At 38.3% G+C, this 18808-nt stretch overlaps 2 protein-coding genes across 2 annotated transcripts; both read left to right on the top strand.

The window, feature by feature from the left end:
• The first annotated feature begins 2064 nt into the window (after positions 1 to 2064).
• ponzr1 (plac8 onzin related protein 1) lies at positions 2065 to 17226 on the top strand. Its single transcript, XM_076289714.1, has 5 exons — positions 2065 to 2203; positions 3121 to 3225; positions 3534 to 3631; positions 14338 to 14489; positions 16713 to 17226. Exons 3-5 carry the CDS (start codon positions 3538 to 3540, stop codon positions 16848 to 16850), a joined length of 384 nt encoding a protein of 127 aa, XP_076145829.1. The 5' UTR covers positions 2065 to 2203; positions 3121 to 3225; positions 3534 to 3537; the 3' UTR covers positions 16851 to 17226.
• On the top strand, positions 10987 to 13171 carry LOC143128033 (uncharacterized). The gene is made up of 3 exons (XM_076289713.1): positions 10987 to 12002; positions 12131 to 12223; positions 12631 to 13171. Exons 1-3 carry the CDS (start codon positions 11766 to 11768, stop codon positions 12952 to 12954), a joined length of 654 nt encoding a protein of 217 aa, XP_076145828.1. The 5' UTR covers positions 10987 to 11765; the 3' UTR covers positions 12955 to 13171.
• Positions 17227 to 18808: the final 1582 nt, after the last annotated feature.

Below are 18808 nucleotides of genomic sequence, written 5' to 3'. Positions count from 1 at the left end.
TCTTTGGACAATAACATATTTGCTGTCCTGAAATAGCAAAATATATGTTGATGTCTCAGTATACAGTATATTTATATATATAAAAAGAAAGATATGAAGGTAAAATTAAGAATGAAGATTATATATAGACATACGGCAAGCTTCATATGTTCACCATTGAAGTCAGGCAATGCAAAGACGGTGGCTGTGGCATTGCACACGCTTACAGCATTATGTTGTCGTAATTGAAAAATATAAGATGACAGACTGTCCAGGGGAAAGGTGTCCTGGATAGCTGCCACATCATTTACCTAAGTGGTATGAAAAATGATCACAAGGTTAAGAATGTATTCAACAAGAGATCTACACAAACACATTGATGGTTTAACCCTGAAGAAATTAAATATGATAATGAGTAATGCAATGCAACATAGGCAGTGTTGGTTGGGTGACTGCCTTTAAAATGGTAATGCAAGGCATATGTAAGACTGGATGATTCAGAACACAATGCACAAGTGATTTTGAACGAATACATACAATTTCTACTCTAATGCAACGAATACATACAAAGACTCTAATGCAGGTCTGCTTTCTGCAATGCAAGGCCCTGTTGCCATCCTGTTGTCTCCACTGGTTTCTCCTGCCTCTTGGGCACTTCGCCTCTTCTTCCTCTTAGGGACTTTGCTGAAGTCGTAAAGAGGCCCATCACCCCAAATAACTTCACGCCGCAACATCCTGTACCATAAAAAACAAAGCAATCAAACATTAGGGAAATTCAGGGAAAATTACCTTTTGCTACAAACCACCAGACAACATTCCTGGATTGGTGCTGAAGGACTGTGCTGAAAGTTCAAGGATGTCCTCTTAGACATCTCACTGAGGCCATTGTCCCCTGATCTCTGAGCCAAAAACTACTCCAAAAACTACTCACAACACCTGATTGGCACAATGTATTCACAACACACCACATGATTGGCGTGATGTATTCACATGTCAACTTTTAGCTGTGGAAACCCCATTCATATCTATGGGAGATTTGAGTGCTGTGTCTCATTAGAAAGTCTCTGGCTAAACATATTTTATGTCTAATTTGCCAGGGATAACAAAGACTCTCTGTTGCCTCCTCTCCTCTCTAATGACACCAGCCCGGTCCTGAGCACCCATGATGTCAGACTCTGTACCAGTCTTCTTCTTCAACCTGTCTCTGGCAACTTCATGGGTCCCTGCATTCCTCAAATCAGCGACAATAGTTCCTCTTCCCAAGCAATGAAGTGTAACAGGCCTGAACGATTACAGGCCTGTGGCACTCACCCCCATCGCAGCGAAATGCTTTAAGAGTCTGGTCATCACACAGATAAAATCTGCCATACCACCTTCACTAGACCAATACCAGTTTTGCTTACAGAAATAACAGGTTGACAGAGGATGGCATAGACTGTGTTACACCCTCTGCTAGAACATCTAGAGCACAGGAACACACATGCAAGGCTTCTTTTTTGCTGATTTTAGCTCAGCTTTAAATACAATCTTGCCGAACAAACTCTGTAGCAAATTACATGAAGTTGGACTCAGCACCTGCAACAGCTCCAGCATATGCAACTGGATTCAGGACAAACCACACTCAGTATGTAAGGGTCGTCAGGCACATATGTGTGATGTCTTTGCGCCTGGCAGCGGTGCTTTGCCGGTGCTATGCCCGAAAATAGTTCCAAATCTAAATTGGTCTAGTAAATCCCTTCGTGTTAATTTGCATTGATATTTGTACTCGATGTGAATGTACAGGTTACGAGAAATAATTATAAGCTAAAGCTAACCGGGCCGTTTCTAGATTAGGACAATGGCTGGGTCGGCTATAAAACGCTTTGGCTCACTCATCCAACTCTAGAGACTGCGGGGAGAGACCCAATTTCACCTAGGGGTGGCGTATTCCTTTAACTGACTGATTCTGGACTTTGACGCAATTGAATAACACTACGTCTGTCATCTGTTTAGCTCGCCTCTGGCCCGCCAATATCAGATATAATACACAGATATGATTGGTTCCCTGCGATCCAAGGGGCAAAAGTTACGTGCATCATTCTCAGAGTCTCTCGCTGAGCAAATGCTTCCGCAAGAACTCTGGATTTCCAGGGTACATGGAACCAGTTATGTGTTCCCTGCAACATTGCTCAATCTGAGCATGCATTGATGATGTCAAAGACTTTTTGCCACTTTGTAGCACTTGGTAAGTTCAGTTGTGACTTTTTGAGTGCATCTCTGATACTGTATTTAGGCTATGTGATATAACAGGCAGTTCAGCATACATGTAGTTGATCTGTTGACTGTTTGCAGGTTATGGCAGAGAAAAGCTGTTGCTCTCAAACACTGTCTACTTAATCAACAGAGTCAGTGTACTGATTAAGGAATAGATTAAATATTATATAGAAAGGTTTACAAAGTGATATGCAAAAGAGTAAAGAGTATAGTACTTTTGATACATGTTGTGGCTTTGATACATTTTGGATACACTTAAAATTAGGGTATTTGATATTATATTTTTAATACATTTTGGTAAAATAAAATACACATTTAAAATCATGCCCCCAGAGTGTAGCACTGTAGCTGCCTGGCTGCTCTAGCTGTTGGCTGCAGCAACTTGAGCTAGGTAGCACCGATTGTTTTCGACGGTACTCAGTGACTCTGAGAAACAGAGATCTATTAGGGGGTTTACCTAATACATAGGCTGCACACTGCACAGATGCACAACTAAAAGAAAATCTTTGTTTGGGTGGGCAAGACACAATGCTTGGGTGTGCTTAGCTCCTGCCTACAACTGGCCCTGTTATACCGTTTGGTCTGATCTAGTCATGTTTTGTTTGTTGAGGATGGCCGTGTGTATGTGTTAGACATAAAACCACTTACCTAGGCATTGTTGCAGACCACTTGCACCCCTTCATGACAATGATATTTCCTGATGGTAGCTCCTTCAGCAGGATAATGCACCCTTCTAGACTCCAAAACTACTGATTTGAGGAACATGACAAAGAGTTCAAGGATGACTTGGCTTCCAAATTCCCCTGATCTCAATCCGATCCAGCGTCTGTTGGTAATGCTGGAAAAACAGGTCAAGTTTAATGAGTCTCCTCCTCTCAAAACTTGCAGGATTTAAAGCACCTGCTGCTAACGTCTTAGTGTCAGGTAACAGACTCAACCACGTTCACAGGTCAGAGCTGTACTGGCAGTACAAGGAGGACACCACTACTTTAGGTAGGTAGCTGTGTCTGGTATATAAATATATTATGCATGCTCTCGGACTCTCAGAGGTCTTAGGTTTTGCATTGAGAAAATCTTGAGGTTAATGTTAAAAAAAGCAAAACTGTATTGTTTGTGGCCTACTGATATTAGTGAATTTGTTATGAATATATTAGCATTACAAATGACGACTGCATGACCATTTATTAATCCCTGGCCTTTAACTTGCAATGGCATATGGAGGAATGTACCTCACATTGCAGGCTTGGCACTTCACATTTCAGCTCTGAGTAGACCTATAGGTGCCTGTCTCTTTCTTTCAGAACAATGGCTGTGGTAACCACAACGGTGACAACTCTGGCCCCTACTTCAACGGCTTGGAGCACTGGGCTTTGTGCCTGTTGCTCAGACTGCCACACTTGTAAGTCAACTTTGCTCTCCTTGAGTTTACATCCAAAGATTTAAGATGACTGACCATCTTGACCCTCTCAGAAACCTCTAAGCACTGGTTATGTTTAATGTAGGTCTACTGAATTGTTATAAGATTCAGTAACAAGAACATTCTGTCTGCTGGTCATAGACACGCATGCATATTACCAAGCCTATACTGCAAAAACTGCTTATCTAACAAAATCTAACCAAGTGTTATTAATCTTATATCAAGATAAAAAAATAGTTGGTATTGTTTTTAGTATAAAGACACTTACCTAGCACTTTCTCATGAAATCATTTGACTTAAAATAAGTCAAACTTTTCTTAAATTAAGACATCTCATCCTGAAAACAAGCAAATTTGTCTGCCAGTGCGTAAAGCAAATTTGTCCTAAAAACAAGCAAATTTGTCTGCCAGTGCGTTAAGCAAATTTGTCTTGATAAGACTCCTTAAAATAAGTCAAAGTCTTCTTAAACTAGATGTACCGCAGAGCGGTACAAAATATGACCGCCGCCCAGTCCAGCACATTTTTTCCACAAAAATAAATCACACTGAAAGGCCTGTATGATTCTAGCTGTCTCACTAAATTGCATTATCCACACTCAATTCTCACTGATATCTGCTAGACAACAAGTACCAAAACATGATTAGTTCATAGATTTCACATGTAAAATTCCTTTTATACAACCCCACCTCCATCTTGCCTGTTCATAATTCTGAGAAATTCTTGAATTGTGTGCATGTGTGCATGTACATGTTTATGTTATGTGTGTGTGTGTGTGTGTGTGTGCGTGCTTGTGTGTGTGCCTGCGTATGCAGTGTTGGGAGTAACGAGTTACAAAAGTAATGTAATTACTGTAATATATTGCTTTTTGCTGTAACGCGGTAATGTAAGGCATTACAAAAACAATTGGGTAATATTTTACTCGGTACAAACTTCAGTAACGCGCATTACAATGCATTTTAACCTGAAATTAAGTGGTGTTATGTTTTGATCACTTAGGACTTAGGACTTAGGTCGCAAAAACAGTGACTTCAGACTTGACTTGCAACTCCACTCAAAACACTTCAGACTTGACTCAGACTCGAGCTTCGAGACTCCTGAACAAGCTGTATTTCATGCAATTATTGCTTTTTTAATGTAAATTTATTCATGTATTTCTATTTTATTTTACTGCTACATACTTTGTGAAACGTATAACGAGCGGCATGGCCCCTTTGCCATAATGTGCAATGTAACGCATGCGCTATGTGCGCACACTCACAGATATAAATGCATTGACCATGGCGATAAGAAGTCCTCCCGGAGTTGTGGGTTGTGGCTAGATGGGATACAGCTAAGAACGGAAGTCACGTAACAGATAGTGAAATCTCCAGTGAAATCTCCATAGAAATAAACAGTATCAGGACAGGAAGTAACCTAACCCTAACCCTAACCTTAACCCTTAGCTGTATCCCCTCTAGCCACCACCGGAGTTGTGCCTTTTATTATTACTTTCGGTTACAAAAACTTTGTGCACAGAGGAAATAAGCGAACAGCTACATGCAAGGTGTGTGGCACCAGGATAAATTATGCCTATTCAACGTCTGATTTCATCAGGCATCTTCAAACGCACCCAGATAGGTCAGTCACTTAGGCCTATATCGTCACAGGTGACAAGCTAACCATCGCCAAGTGTTGTTCTAATGCTGGGAACAGGCAGGGATGGGCAAAAATACATCAGAATGTATTTCAAAATAAAATACCTAATACCCTCATTTTTAATGTTAAAAATAAACTACAAAATACAGTAACCATATTATGTATCAAAATAAAATACAGTATTTTTGTATTTAGAAAATACTCAAAATACTTTTTTCAAGGAAGTATGGAAGCACTGCAAAAGAAGTTTTTAATATCCCAAACATTTAGCCTATTAAAACTATAAAAAACAATACAATTTGGTCCGTCATACCAAATAGTATACCGTAACCGTATGCAAGTCCATGTAGTGTGATCAGAATAATAATTCAAGAATTTACAATTACATTTAGTCATCTAGGTGATGCTTATCCAAATGACTGACAGAGCTTTCAATTAACCACATTATAATCAATAGGCCAAAATCATAATTGTGTATCTGTGCCAAAATTCGTAATTCAAGTCCAGTGCAGAACTGAATAAGAAAATCATACGGCTATGTATCTTGAAGTTCCAGTATGTGAGAGACTTGACGTGCCTTAATATCTCCAACCTCAAGTATGCAGCTAATAAGGAAATAGAATTGTTATTTAATTAAACAAGGTGAACTTCTCCCCACTGTGGAATGCAGAAAAGGATGCTACAAGGAAGGGAATTCAAACACACTCAACACCTTACCATCTATTGATTAGAATTCTAACATTAGAATTAAGCAATAAGCCCCAAGAGGCCGTAGGTTACACTGATTCTACAACAGCTAAGGGCTGTTGTTAGGTATGACGCTCTAGCGGAGTGCCTAAAACCCCCCTTAGCTGTTGTAGAATCAGTGTAACCTATGGACTTGAGTGGCTTATTGCTTTCCTAAAACTGTTACTATAAATACCTGGCAAAGTTTCATAAAATAAAGGCACAGCAACTAGAAATGGAACCGATTTATTCATAGATAATCATTCACTCTTCCGCCAAGAAATATATTTCCTCTATTTGATTGGTTGCCAAGCAATGTCGAGACGCAGCTACTTTAACTTTTGTATCAAATTATGGTAGCGCAGTAATGTAGTCAAGGTGTATGTTTATGCTGGATTTTACAACGGCATTGAACGCAATTCAGCCAATCACAATCAAGGACCGGAACTATCAGTTTTAGAAGAGGCACATATAGTGGGGCAAGTAAGCAGAAAAATTCATCACTTTCCACGAACCGACTTAGCGATACTATGCACCCTCTCCATATTCCTCATATATTTTCAGTTTTAAACTTTCATCAATCTTCTTTCTAGTAAAAAAACACAACCTTAGCCTTCTCAACAGAGAATCTAAAACCCCATTTCCTTCCCCAATCTTCCACCATGTGTAGAGCTTCCTGTACCTTATTCACAATATAATTGACATTTTTCCCCCTTTTCCATAAACTATGTCATCATCTCCAAATAATACTGTAATAATCCCTGGCTGAACATTAGAAAAAATATCACACTTCATTTTCATCACACTTCCTTGAGGTGTTCCATTTTCTACAAAACACCTACTGGATATTTCTGGACCTATTTTCACAAGTCCATCACCCAGTTACACATGCTTCCTCCAATTCCTAGCATGTGTATTTTGATTAAAAGACCACCCATAACATTATCGTATGCTTTTTCCACATCTAAAAATATTGCCACAACCGTGTCTGTCTTTACCTGTGCTTTTCTTATCTCATGCTCCAGACATACTATTGAATCAATAGTACTTCTCCCTTTTCTAAAGCCCCTTTGATAACTAGCCAACATCCCCCTTTCTTTAATATAGTGCATAAATCCTCCATTAACCAACCTTTCCACTAACTTACGCTACATGAAAAGCTAGAGTTATTGGCCTACACTGTAAAACCCGACAAGTTAATTGAACTAAAAAAAAATGGTGAAACCGATTACACAAAAAAATGTAAGTAATAGTAACTCGGTTTTGCTAAGTCAAAGAAACGTACCTTTTTTAATTAGTCTTCACTAGCAAATTTTGAGTGTGTTCAACAAGGTTTTTTTAAGTTAAAGAAATATCAACTACATGAGTTCACGGTAATTAATAAAATTAAGCTTAGATAGCTTAATTGGATTTATTAATGTTTATTATATTATATTTCATTTAGCTTCAACCAATTCTTTAAATTACATTTAAAACTTAAAAGTTTTAATTTCCAGAAAGTTGAACAAACTTGTCCATTTAGATTAGTTTCAACTTAGGACATGTAAAAAGGTTGACAAAGGCCAGTGAAATTCTTCTTAATCTTTTATTTTCATGTAAACCATGGAAACAAATACAGGTTGGAGTTCAGAACAGGGCTGTAATGGAGGCTAAATTCAAATAAACACAGTTTAGATCAAGGGCATAAGACTAGATAGATAGATAGATCGATAGATAGATAGATCTATCTAGATAGATATATACTATCTAGATAAATAGATAGATAGATAGGTAGATAGATAGATAGATAGATAGATAGATAGATAGATAGATACTTTATGACAAATGCCTGACCAATGCTAGGAAATTCAACAATCATTTCAATCCAAAACAACAGGAGTCTTCTTTGGGCAGAGGGATGCATTTTCACTGTTTGTGCTGATCAGAATGAGTTCAACAGTAAGGTCCTCAATATCTGGGAACTCTGATTGAGAGACCTGAAGAAATGAACAAAGAACAATTGTGTGTTAATTGAATATCTAATAGGCATTACATGTCAAGTGATACCATGTCATATTAAGTTTAACATTTTCTCTTCAAACTTTTCCAGGGCAGTTGCATTATTGAAATAATTACTTGAAATAATACTAAGTAACTTCCCTGGAGTTTCTTGGTGAAAAAACAAACAGAAAAACAAAAGCTTGAAAACTCAGATTTTACTATATTTTTAACATGTTATTAAGTACATCTAAAGGTATCATCATCAGTTGGAATTTTTTTTTTTTTGAGGTTAGGTGTTTTTCCCCCCATATATTGACCTAATATGTAACATGTTTAAAAACTATTGCATGTTAAGGGTGCAATGAAACTACAGATATTGGTAATACAGTGATTTTATAGTTCAATTTTATGTTCAAATGTGTCTTATCAATCAAAACAAGCAATTTCATGTTTTGACCATTGGTTTGGGCATTTTGTTTTAAAAACAAAGTACCGGTTCTGGCACCTTTTTGGCACTTGCACCGTTTTAAAAGTATCGATTTAGCCCCGGTATCAAATAAAACCCAAGCAATACCCAACCCTACCTGAACTTCCTGTATGTGCGAAACCTGATGTGCCTAAATATATTCAATCTCAAGTATACTAATAATAGAATGGATTAGACAAGGTGAACTCCCCACCGTGGAATGTAGGGAATGCTAGAAGGGAATTCAAACACACCTGCACTTAAGTTTAATTTAACGCACCAACATCAAGAAGACTGAAGTCACACACAGATACTGTACAGATACACATGTAAAGAGTTGAAACATGTCTTGCCTTCCTCCATACCATGCATAATACATAGTCCTATATTGTGAAGAAAGTAGTCTATATGGCTGATATATTTTGGCCTGAAACATTAAGAAAAAAATAATTAAACAGTCTAAATTACATATTATTTTCTAAAAGCCTACCCCTCTAATTGTGAGTTAACATGCGTTGAAACATGTTCCACCTTCCTCTAATAATAGAACCACTGTTGTGTTTGCTTTATGTTCACTAGTTTTATGTTCCCAGTCAAAAATGGCCGCTGCATTACTGTTATAAATCCATAGTAACACATATATTATCATCTAATGTTGTCATAGATATTTGTATCAACTTATATTCTATTGGATATTACCAGTTTTGAACTTCCATTTGCTATTTATGGCCTGCAGGCCTCACTGACCTGATCTTATGCAAGTCAGAAAGGAAAAGATTGTATTGGGGAAAGGTTCCAGTGGGGGCTGGCATAGAAGCAGAGAGTGAAGGAAGAGTTTGTGTGAATGTGTGAATGTACAGAAGCACAGATACCGTTCATCTGATCAACAGGTATGTTCCTGGACTCAATTTTATACACTGACCATTTTCTCACCCATTCATTTCTAATGGCTGGCCATTTTTGACTGGGTGTTCACAATGGGTGTTCTGAAGTTAACTAAAACACCAAAATTGTTATAAAAATGATCAAATTTTACGTTGTGTGTTCAGATGCCCTGTGTTAACAAAGTCATGGAGCCTCATGATAGTCAGAATAAATTAACAACCTTTTTGACCGCGAACACAGGAGGGTTAAAAAGCTAATGGATCGTTTTGATTGAGACAGACGGGAATTAGCTGAAGTGATGGAAGGGGGGGCAGCAGTGGGGCAAAGAATTGTGTTTTAGTGCATGGCGTGGGTAAAGGAAACCGGAAAGCTACAAAGAGCTCTTACAGAAAATGGTTGTGTCCTATTTGCTTTGGGAAGGGTGAGGGATAAGTGGGTAAACTGGATGTACCGCAAAATACAAAATATGACCGCCAATAAATCATGCTTGCCAATTTTTTTCCATCTACTACTGTATCACCTACTCCAGCAACTTCTGTGTATGTAAATGAGTGTGTGCATGCGTGCGTTTGCTTTTGTAAATGTGTGCCTGTGTTTTCGCTTGTGAGTGTGTGTATGGGGGTAATGGTGTGTGTGTGTGTTTGTGTGTGTGTGTGTGTGTGTGTGTGTGTGTGTGCGCGTGTGTGTGTGTGCATGTATCTGCTTGCCTGCATATGTGCGTGTGTGTGTGTGCGCGCGTGTGGGTGTGTTTGTGCATGTGTGCGTGTATAATGAACGGAGACATTTATTGCAAGTCAACTCTTACCTCATAATTCAGGAAAAACAGCACAGATTGCATGACTTCCATTCATTGGTAACAACTATTCGCTGCGCAGGGGTCATAATTACTTTGGTAACACTTTACTTGACAGTATCGACATTGAACACATGACACTGTCATGACACATGAAACCTAACCCTAAACCTAACCTCTAACCCTAATTCTGTCACTTAAAGGGATATTCCACCATTTGGGGAATTACACTCATTTTCCACCTCCCCTTGAGTTAAACAATTGATTTTTACCTTTCTCCAGTTCATCCAGCCGTTCTCTGAGTCTGGCGATACCACTTTTAGCTCCAGCCTAGCATAGATCATTGAATCAAATTAGACCATTAGCATCTTGCCTGCTAGCATCACGTTTAAAAGTGACTAAGATTTCCAGTAATTTTCCTATTTAAAACTTGTCTCCTCTCAAGTTACACTGAAAAAAGTGTTTCTGAGCATGTGTAGATATAACATAAATTAAATCTGTGAAATTAACAATAAAAATCTCAGTTTGTATCTTTACATGAAAATGTATTGTTTGAAATTAATCTGCATGTGTTCAAATTACAATAAAATTGTGTGTTTTTTCATTTACATACATTATTAAGTTATCCCAGTCGATATTCTCAAGTACAAACACTCAACAAACAAAAAGCTTGTTTAATTTACGCTGTTCCGTACTCCCGCCAACTGGCACGCATCCGTTGAAAAGAGCAGAAGACGACCACCGCATTTCCAGAGGCTGGGTTTATGAGTCCACAGAACGTTAAGGTAAGAATACAGTTTGCCAAGTATTGATACCTGGTTATATTTATTTTACTGTCTATGGTTAGATTAGCTTCCATCTTCAAGTTAAACTAAAAGACTCTAGAACAGTACAACTAGTCGAGTCTTTTTGTTTAATTCGAAAATGAATGTTAACGTTAGCAAGTGGCCTTACTCAACTAGTGGACTTAGCCTAGCACTACTAGTCGTGTGTGACGTTAAAACAAAATCCTCGCCAAAATGCATTTGTGTAAATACTCGAGTCAAACGTTAGGTTAAAAGGATATTGACAAAGGCTGCACTTAAGATTGACGATGGTTTAGTTTTCTGGTTAAACGACTTCTTGAATTAGCCAAATTAGAACTACATTTGCTGCCGCTAGGGTGCGTCTGGATTTCTAGGCTATTCTTAAATGGGCTCGCGAATGGGCACAGCCAACTAGCTGCTAGCAGTGATAAACTTGTGTGATAAGGGACCGTAACACTACAACCAACTGCCCGTGGCGAACCCATTCAAAAAGCCATTTGACCCGAAAACTAAACCATGGTTAATCTTAAAAGTGCAGCCTTTGTCATCAATATATTTAATGTAACGAAAGTTTGCCGTTTTTACATCATTTAAAATAAATCCAAGGTACACATAATCATACCTGGGAACAGGTAACATTTAATATACTAGTATATCATGTCAAAACGATCAAATGTTATAGAACTTTCTCGAAGTTTAGTAAGATAAGGAAAGGCCAACAATGTACATGTAAGACTTAAGTCTATGAGAGGCAAGGTCTTTTTGTAACCAGTTCTGCAACCAGCAGACTGATTTATTCAGTGTGGTCTTTGGATTAATTTGTCCATGTCTTTGTTCTGTTTCTCTTGCCCATGTGTGTCTGTCTCATTATGTTTCTACATCTCCATGTCTTGTCTACATCTCTTGGTCTCTCAGATCGAGAAGGAATTCTGCAGGATCACACTGAAGCTATTGCAGTCCTGGGCAAGTTGGACCAACACACACCCAAGCTGTTGCCTGTACAGGAGGAAGGGTGGAGCCGTTGGGAAGAAACTTGATGAGACCCATGACATGTTAAATGAGGCATGTATTTACAACAGTGTGGTAGTAATTAGTTGTATGTAGTAGCTTTCTGATGTCTGTAATGTCATATTTTATATTAATCTCATATTTCTCGTATTAATTAGTAATCTCATTCCATATTTTTGTAGGACGACACAATTGAGTCGCGAAGAGAAGTTGTGATTCGAGGACTCACACTCTACCTTGGTGAAAACACTGGAGAGTTAATGAAGGACTACCAGGTAAAGAAGATATTACTATGCATGAAGGACACAAAGTATAATCAAGAATAAAAAAAACACAAAGTTCAGGACTTTTTTCCATTGTGGTACTGATAATATTTCAGTATTTAATTATTAAAAATGCTGATGTGTAACCATTTGTATAATTATGTAGTTAACAGAACCAAATATATGATACTCTTTATACTGTATAAAGCTGCATTGCTTAATTACTCCAACAAATTGACTTAAAATGGCCTTAAATGGCATTTGATTGAACTCTGTAATACCTGTAGACACCCTTGTTAAGCTACAATACTACTCAAAAGTACCACATAACAATGTGATCATCTGTTTGGAGAGGGGAACAAAGAGTTATGCATCCTTCACATTACTATACAATAAATAAGTCTTATTGTATTTCACAGGTTTTTAATGATGACGATGCTGCGACCATCCAAGAAGCTATTACTACATTTGCCCTCGGCATCTTTGTTGTCAGCAAAGCCAGGGATGGTCTCCCCAAGCAAGCTGGAATAGCCATCGAGGGAGCAGAAGTCCTTTTTGGTATCCCAGATGTGGCACATGCTTGCACCTATCTGATGGGCCTTATCTATGCCTTGGAACTGAGGTACCCTAATAAACTGAAATACACGTTTGAGGTCTTTCAGAAGATCTTCCTAGAGCTAGAGGATGCAAACCAAAAACTGTCCTCCAAAGTCCATGAACTCAAGGTCTGTTTGCAAGCTTAAAATCTATACAGATGGTGTATAGAATGTATTTTGATTTGTTTGTAATAGAATGTATTTTGATTTGTTTTTTTGGCTTTTGTCAAATAAATGTATTTATTTGAGCTAAATGACTTCCAAGTCTTGTTTTGGGTTAAGATGCATAATTATATCTGAGATTGTTTGACTCATGTGGGTTGCTCAGTTTCCAGTGTTGGGCTGCAACCAATGAATTAATCTGTCGATAGTCTTGATAAAATGATTTGTGGATTCGTCCATACAGTGTAAGAAAATGGTGAAAAAAAAATGTCCTAAAATGTCTTGTTTTGTTCTGATCACCAGTTCTCAATTTAAAACATTCACATCAGAGAATCTGGGATTCTTAAAAAAAATGATTTAAAGAAAATTCTAATTGCTGACAAATTATTTAGTTGTTAGCAACTAATTGATCAATCAACTAATCGTTGCAGCTCCTGTCTTTTTATGGTCTACACTTGGCTCCATGGCAGCATATCTTGACATGTGATAAGAGGATTGTCTTTTCGAACACATAGATGACACATACTTAAGTTTTTAAGTAGACCAAACATGATACAAAATATTGTGCCTGATCTACTTAAAAAAGGTAAGGCAACTTTTTGCATCAGATTATTATGTATATAATGCAAGGCTAGTCTTTGTATAGGCAACTTAATTTCTTGAATGTAAGACATGAGTTTTGGAAGTAAAGTCTACTTAACTTTGCAAGTAAAGTCAACTTAGTTTAATGAAGTAGAATTTACTCATAAAATAAGGTTCAGTCATTTACAAAACTAAGTTGACTTTACTTGAAAGATTAAGTTGAATTTACTTGATAAATTAATATTGACTTTACTTACAAAACTAATTTCTTACACACAAGAAATTAAGTAGCCTATACAAAGACCAGCCTTGCTTTAACTACATATTAATCTGATGCAAAAAGTTGCCTTACCTTTTTTAAGTAGATCAGGCTCAATATTTTTATCAGTGTAGAAAGTGTAATAAGACCAACGGAAAATCAAATGTAGCGATTTTCTAGGCTGATTTGACATGGAACTATACTCTCATTCAGGCGTAATAATCCAGTCACTAACCAATGTGTCTGCTGCAGCTCAACCTTGTTGCTGAAAGTTAGCATACAGGGACTATTTTCAGGTGCTACATGATATTGTGCTGCTGTGCCCATGATGTTTCTTGATTATTACGCTGGAATGAGATTATAGTTAGACCTGCATGTAACTTAATGTAATGCGGTTAAAATCCTTAAATTCACAGACGTGTTTTGGCTAAATTTTTTTGGGCAAAAAACGTCACTCTTAACATAAAGTGTACCATATATATACAGTATATATATTTTTTTTTTTTTTTTTTTCTCGTCCTTCCTAGGCTGCTGTGCATTCTGGTGCTTTCCCTGCCAGCAGTGCCAGACGACTGCCCAGCATGGCTGGTGTTTCTGCATGCCTCTGCTGGACATATGCTCCTGCCTGGCCGTCACCTGCTGCCTGCGCAAGTCCATCCGTGAGAAACATCACATCGATGTAAGTCTGGGAGAGAAGAGGGCTGTACAATGCTTTTGTTATGTGTTATTGACTGTCCTGTCTTGCTGACATCAGGGCCGATGTTCTCACTTTTACACATACTCTTTTAGATGCTTGCCCCACCTTCCTCTAATAATAAAACCAACCATCAAAAACCTAGTGGATCATTTTGATTGAGACAGACTCAATCAAATTAGCTGAAGTGATGGAAGTGGGGGCAGCAGTGGGGCAGAGAATTGTGTTTCAGAGGATGGCGTGGTTATATGGCCTTTACATGTTCTCTCTTAGATCTACATCTGTGTCTTCTATATCCATTAATACAATCTGTGAAGCAGAAGAAAAAGGAGGCTATGGGAACCTCACAGTTTGTCATGCTAGATGACGTAAGCTACAGGCCAACAGGCTTGCACCAGACATTATTGTTTGTTACAATAACTGTAGTATTTAATACAGACTACTGCACGCTAGCCCAGCTCCTTAGCCACTACGCTATCACCACCCCACTAACAGTAACATGGGGGTACTGTATATGGAAATTGACTCACTCTTGGGACCAACCCTGATCGACGGGTTTTGGAACTTCTGTGTTGGCTTTGTTGATTGTTAACGAATGATGCCGCTAGGAGTACACCCTATGTATAATAAGTATAAGTATACCGGTATATACTCTTTTGATCCCGTGAGGGAAATTTGTAGTGAACAGCATCGCCCCTGGTTCCATTTTTGTCACAGTGTGATTTAACAGTGTTTAATGGGACACTGTTTTCTTCGCTGTTTTCTCTTTTTTTGCTCACAGTTTTCTCTGCAGAGCTCCCCTTACAGCTTCAGAGACAGAGTATATATTTTACGACACTCCTTGCTCGGTCAGTCTGCCGTTTCCTCTTTCCCTGTTCCTCAGACAACGGTTTACTCGCTTTCTGTTTCTTTTCGCCGGCTCTGCCGTGACGAATGTCTGAGAAACTCCATAGCTACCTTGTTCTAGCCGGTGCCTGGCGTGTATGTGTGTACTGCCATAAAGCAATTCGTTACATAGCGAGACCGCAAGACTTTCTGACTCTGAGGCCGGCGGCCCGTCGGACCAAAGTTGCAAGGCTGTTTTTTTCCGCTCACACGCTAGTGGGAAGCGAGACAGCCACCATTCAACCCAGAAAAAGTAATATAACCATTCCAGATTCCAAAAATAATTCAGTGGAAATGCATGGATTCCAGTTTCTTCCAGTAGCAGCAACTGGAATCCATGCATTTCCACAGAATTATTTTTGGAATCTGATCCCTTATCATACCTGTTCATTCTTACTCGTCGCTCGACTTATTGTGACTAAATTCAAGATGGCTGCAAACGCTAAACTTCGTGAAGATACTGTCTGTATAAATCGTCTTGTAAGTAAACCACCAGTGCTTTTTCAAAGTTCTCAATGTCTCGTTTTAAATGTCAGGGCCCTCGGAAGTCTACCAATGAAGTGTGGAGATACATTGAGCCTCGTAAATGGTGTAAAACAGTGATTTATTTGCATGGCTAGCCCGATGCCGAAGCACCCCAATTGAAAAAGCTGTTGGTAGCATCGGCTAACTAGCGCCAGATTTTGGAGTGCAGGGGACAAGCCGAGATGGGCTATGAGACATACGTTCACACTCGGTATCATGTTTTAAAACACTTTAGGTCAATATCACACCGGAATTCTCCTTTAAGGTAAATTAAGCTAAAAAAACCTGCATTCTCTGTAAATTAGCCAGTCAGCACAATTTCCCAAGGAACAGCCTACAGTGTCATTTTGTTTTTCCAAACCATGATACTCAATGAAACTTTTCTGCTTGTAAAAAAAAACAAAAAAACCTGTTTTTTTTAATAATATCTGAACGTGTTCCTTTGAACTGGCTGTTATCTGGCTTATAAGGGTGGGTAATGGATGGGTGTGATAACTGAGACGAGTGTTTGAGAAAATTACCTTTGTATCTTATTCTATGCCTGACATGTTATAACTTATATTTGAAGAGTAAGAATAACTGAAACAATACCGGAGGGATGTGAAACCATGGTGATTTGCCGCTGTGGTTGTAGTTAGCAATAGTAAGGCATTGTCTCCTTCACCAGTTTGCCTGATTCATGCGGTGGCCTTCTTGGAAGACTTAAATGTGGTGTTTGTCGTATGTTGCATGGGCAAAGCTGTAAAACTATATTTTCTCCTTTTCTCCTCTCTCTCTCTCTCTCTCTCTCTTCCTCAGGGTTCATGTTGTGATGACTGCATGGCAGTGTGGTTTTGCTACCCTTGTGTGTGGTGCCAGATGGCCAGAGAACTGAAGAACCGTGGCCATGTTCCCGCCACCACCAATGTGGTCACCCAGCAGGTGATTCGCACCTAGGACAAACATGTGTGAGATATACTTGCGACACAATGCCGTTCTCTTACCTCAAAATAATGGCTTCAAACTCATTGATCTACTGACTTATACTAGGCAGTACTGTGGCTCAATACCAATGCATGCCTGGAAAACCTGGTATTGCACTATTTGGCTTTGTTTTTCTGACAAGGAACAGTTTTGACAGTTTTTGACACGTTGGATACCCCCCTGTGGCAGTACATTGAAACTAACCCAATGCATTAAAAATGGTCAAAAAGGAGATTCCTACATTGTCTAAGTTCATTGTCTTAGTTCATTGTCTTAGTTCACTTTAGTTGAAGATATTTTTTTGTTCTTACATATATGGATGAGGTTTCAACTGAAATGTAATTTTCATTTATATTGTTATGAAAGCTCTAGGTACTAATAAACAGCAAAAATAAAAAATAAAAAATTCTAGGACAAATTCAGATGTCTTTTCATTTTATAATCTTATTTTATGACATAATTCTACCCCCCTCTCTTGTGTACATTTGTGTACATTCTCCTAGCCTGGCCAAGCCTATGTAGATCTCCTTTCAGGGAGATACGTTTACATCGGTCGGCAGATTACCTGCCCAATCAGCAATGAGAAAATGGCTTTGGTAAACAGTAGCAACACCTGCAAACATCAAAAATTGCAATCAGAAGAACGTGTACATTTATTTAGAGAAAAGGTAGGCTCACATAGATTGTTTCCTGACTGCCAATGCTGTCTAGTATCAGTTTGTAGTTTAAGAGCAGAAAAGTGCAATGTCATATGCACAGTATAGACAGGTGGTGCAATATAAACAGTATAAGACATATACTGTAGTGCAGTGTAGACAGTAGTATACAGTTAAGAAAGTGGTATGGTTTACAGTAATATAAATTAAATATAAATATGTGCAATGTATTAGCAGTAGCCTATAAGAATAGATATGGATATGCAGTAGGCCTATGAACAAAACAACATGTACAGATATGTGCAGTGTAGTAGCAGTAAAAGTAATATAGATATATGCAGTGTATTTTATTTTAAAAAAGCCGTGACATTATAAAAAACTGAATACATATGGATATTCAGGGTTAGATTTATCAAGCCGTTTGTGCCTGTTTCCAGGCGTTAATTGTTCACAAAGGCCGACGTAACCAATGCAAGCTATTTACAAACAGGACGCACTTGGTAAAACCGCAAATTGCCTGTTGTAGGAGCTTAAAATGGCAAATTGCGTTTTCTCGTGTCATGCATATGCATTCAGAGGGTCAGGGGAAAGTGGGCATTTCGTGTTAAAAGGTAGGAGGAGAAGCATAAAATGCGCCTAATTAGGTATTCCCCTGTATTTACAAAAACTGCCTGTGAAAGCGCACGTCTGTTTTGCAGTGAAATATTTCCGCCTGGTAGAAGCAGGTGTTACTCCAAATTACGGTTAAATGCTTCAACAAGAGGAACTTTCAAAGACAACTGAATCGCTATTCAGAGCACCAGTTTTGCGTTGTAGACAAGTGCTATTTTTGAGATATGTGCATCCTAGAGGCATTTTTTAGTAAAAGTTGGGAACAGAACTTAACATAATTAAGGTGTGCTGAATCCAACTAGCCCTGTTCCCAAGCTGAATTTTGAGTTTTTGACCATCTAATTAGCATAAACAAAATGGTTGCCAAAATGGCGATTTGGCCAACTTTCTTTGGGCGGACGTCATTATACCATGTTGTCATTAATTCATGTTGTTCACATGTGTGCATCTCAGAAATCTTCCTTGGCCAATAGATCAAGGGTACAGAAAGGGAAAAAAATACTGTTATGCCTATGCTAATTACCTGAAACCTTTGAAAAATCGAATTGCTGAAACTTTATAACTGAGCAGGCATATTTGACGAACGAGACTTTTTTGAGGGTCAAGAAAGATGTGTAGTGATGAAATGTAAAGTTTAAAATTGTTTATTTATAATCCTAAATT

The sequence above is a fragment of the Alosa pseudoharengus genome, unplaced genomic scaffold (assembly GCF_046254945.1).
Source record: "Alosa pseudoharengus isolate Yale_2024_CS ecotype anadromous, Long Island Sound unplaced genomic scaffold, YU_APseudo_1.1 YU_APseudo_1.1_scf_17, whole genome shotgun sequence".
Classification (NCBI taxonomy): Eukaryota; Metazoa; Chordata; class Actinopteri; order Clupeiformes; family Clupeidae; genus Alosa; species Alosa pseudoharengus.
The sequence above is the reverse complement of the archived record's forward strand: the minus strand, read 5'-3'. Positions and strand labels throughout refer to the sequence as shown.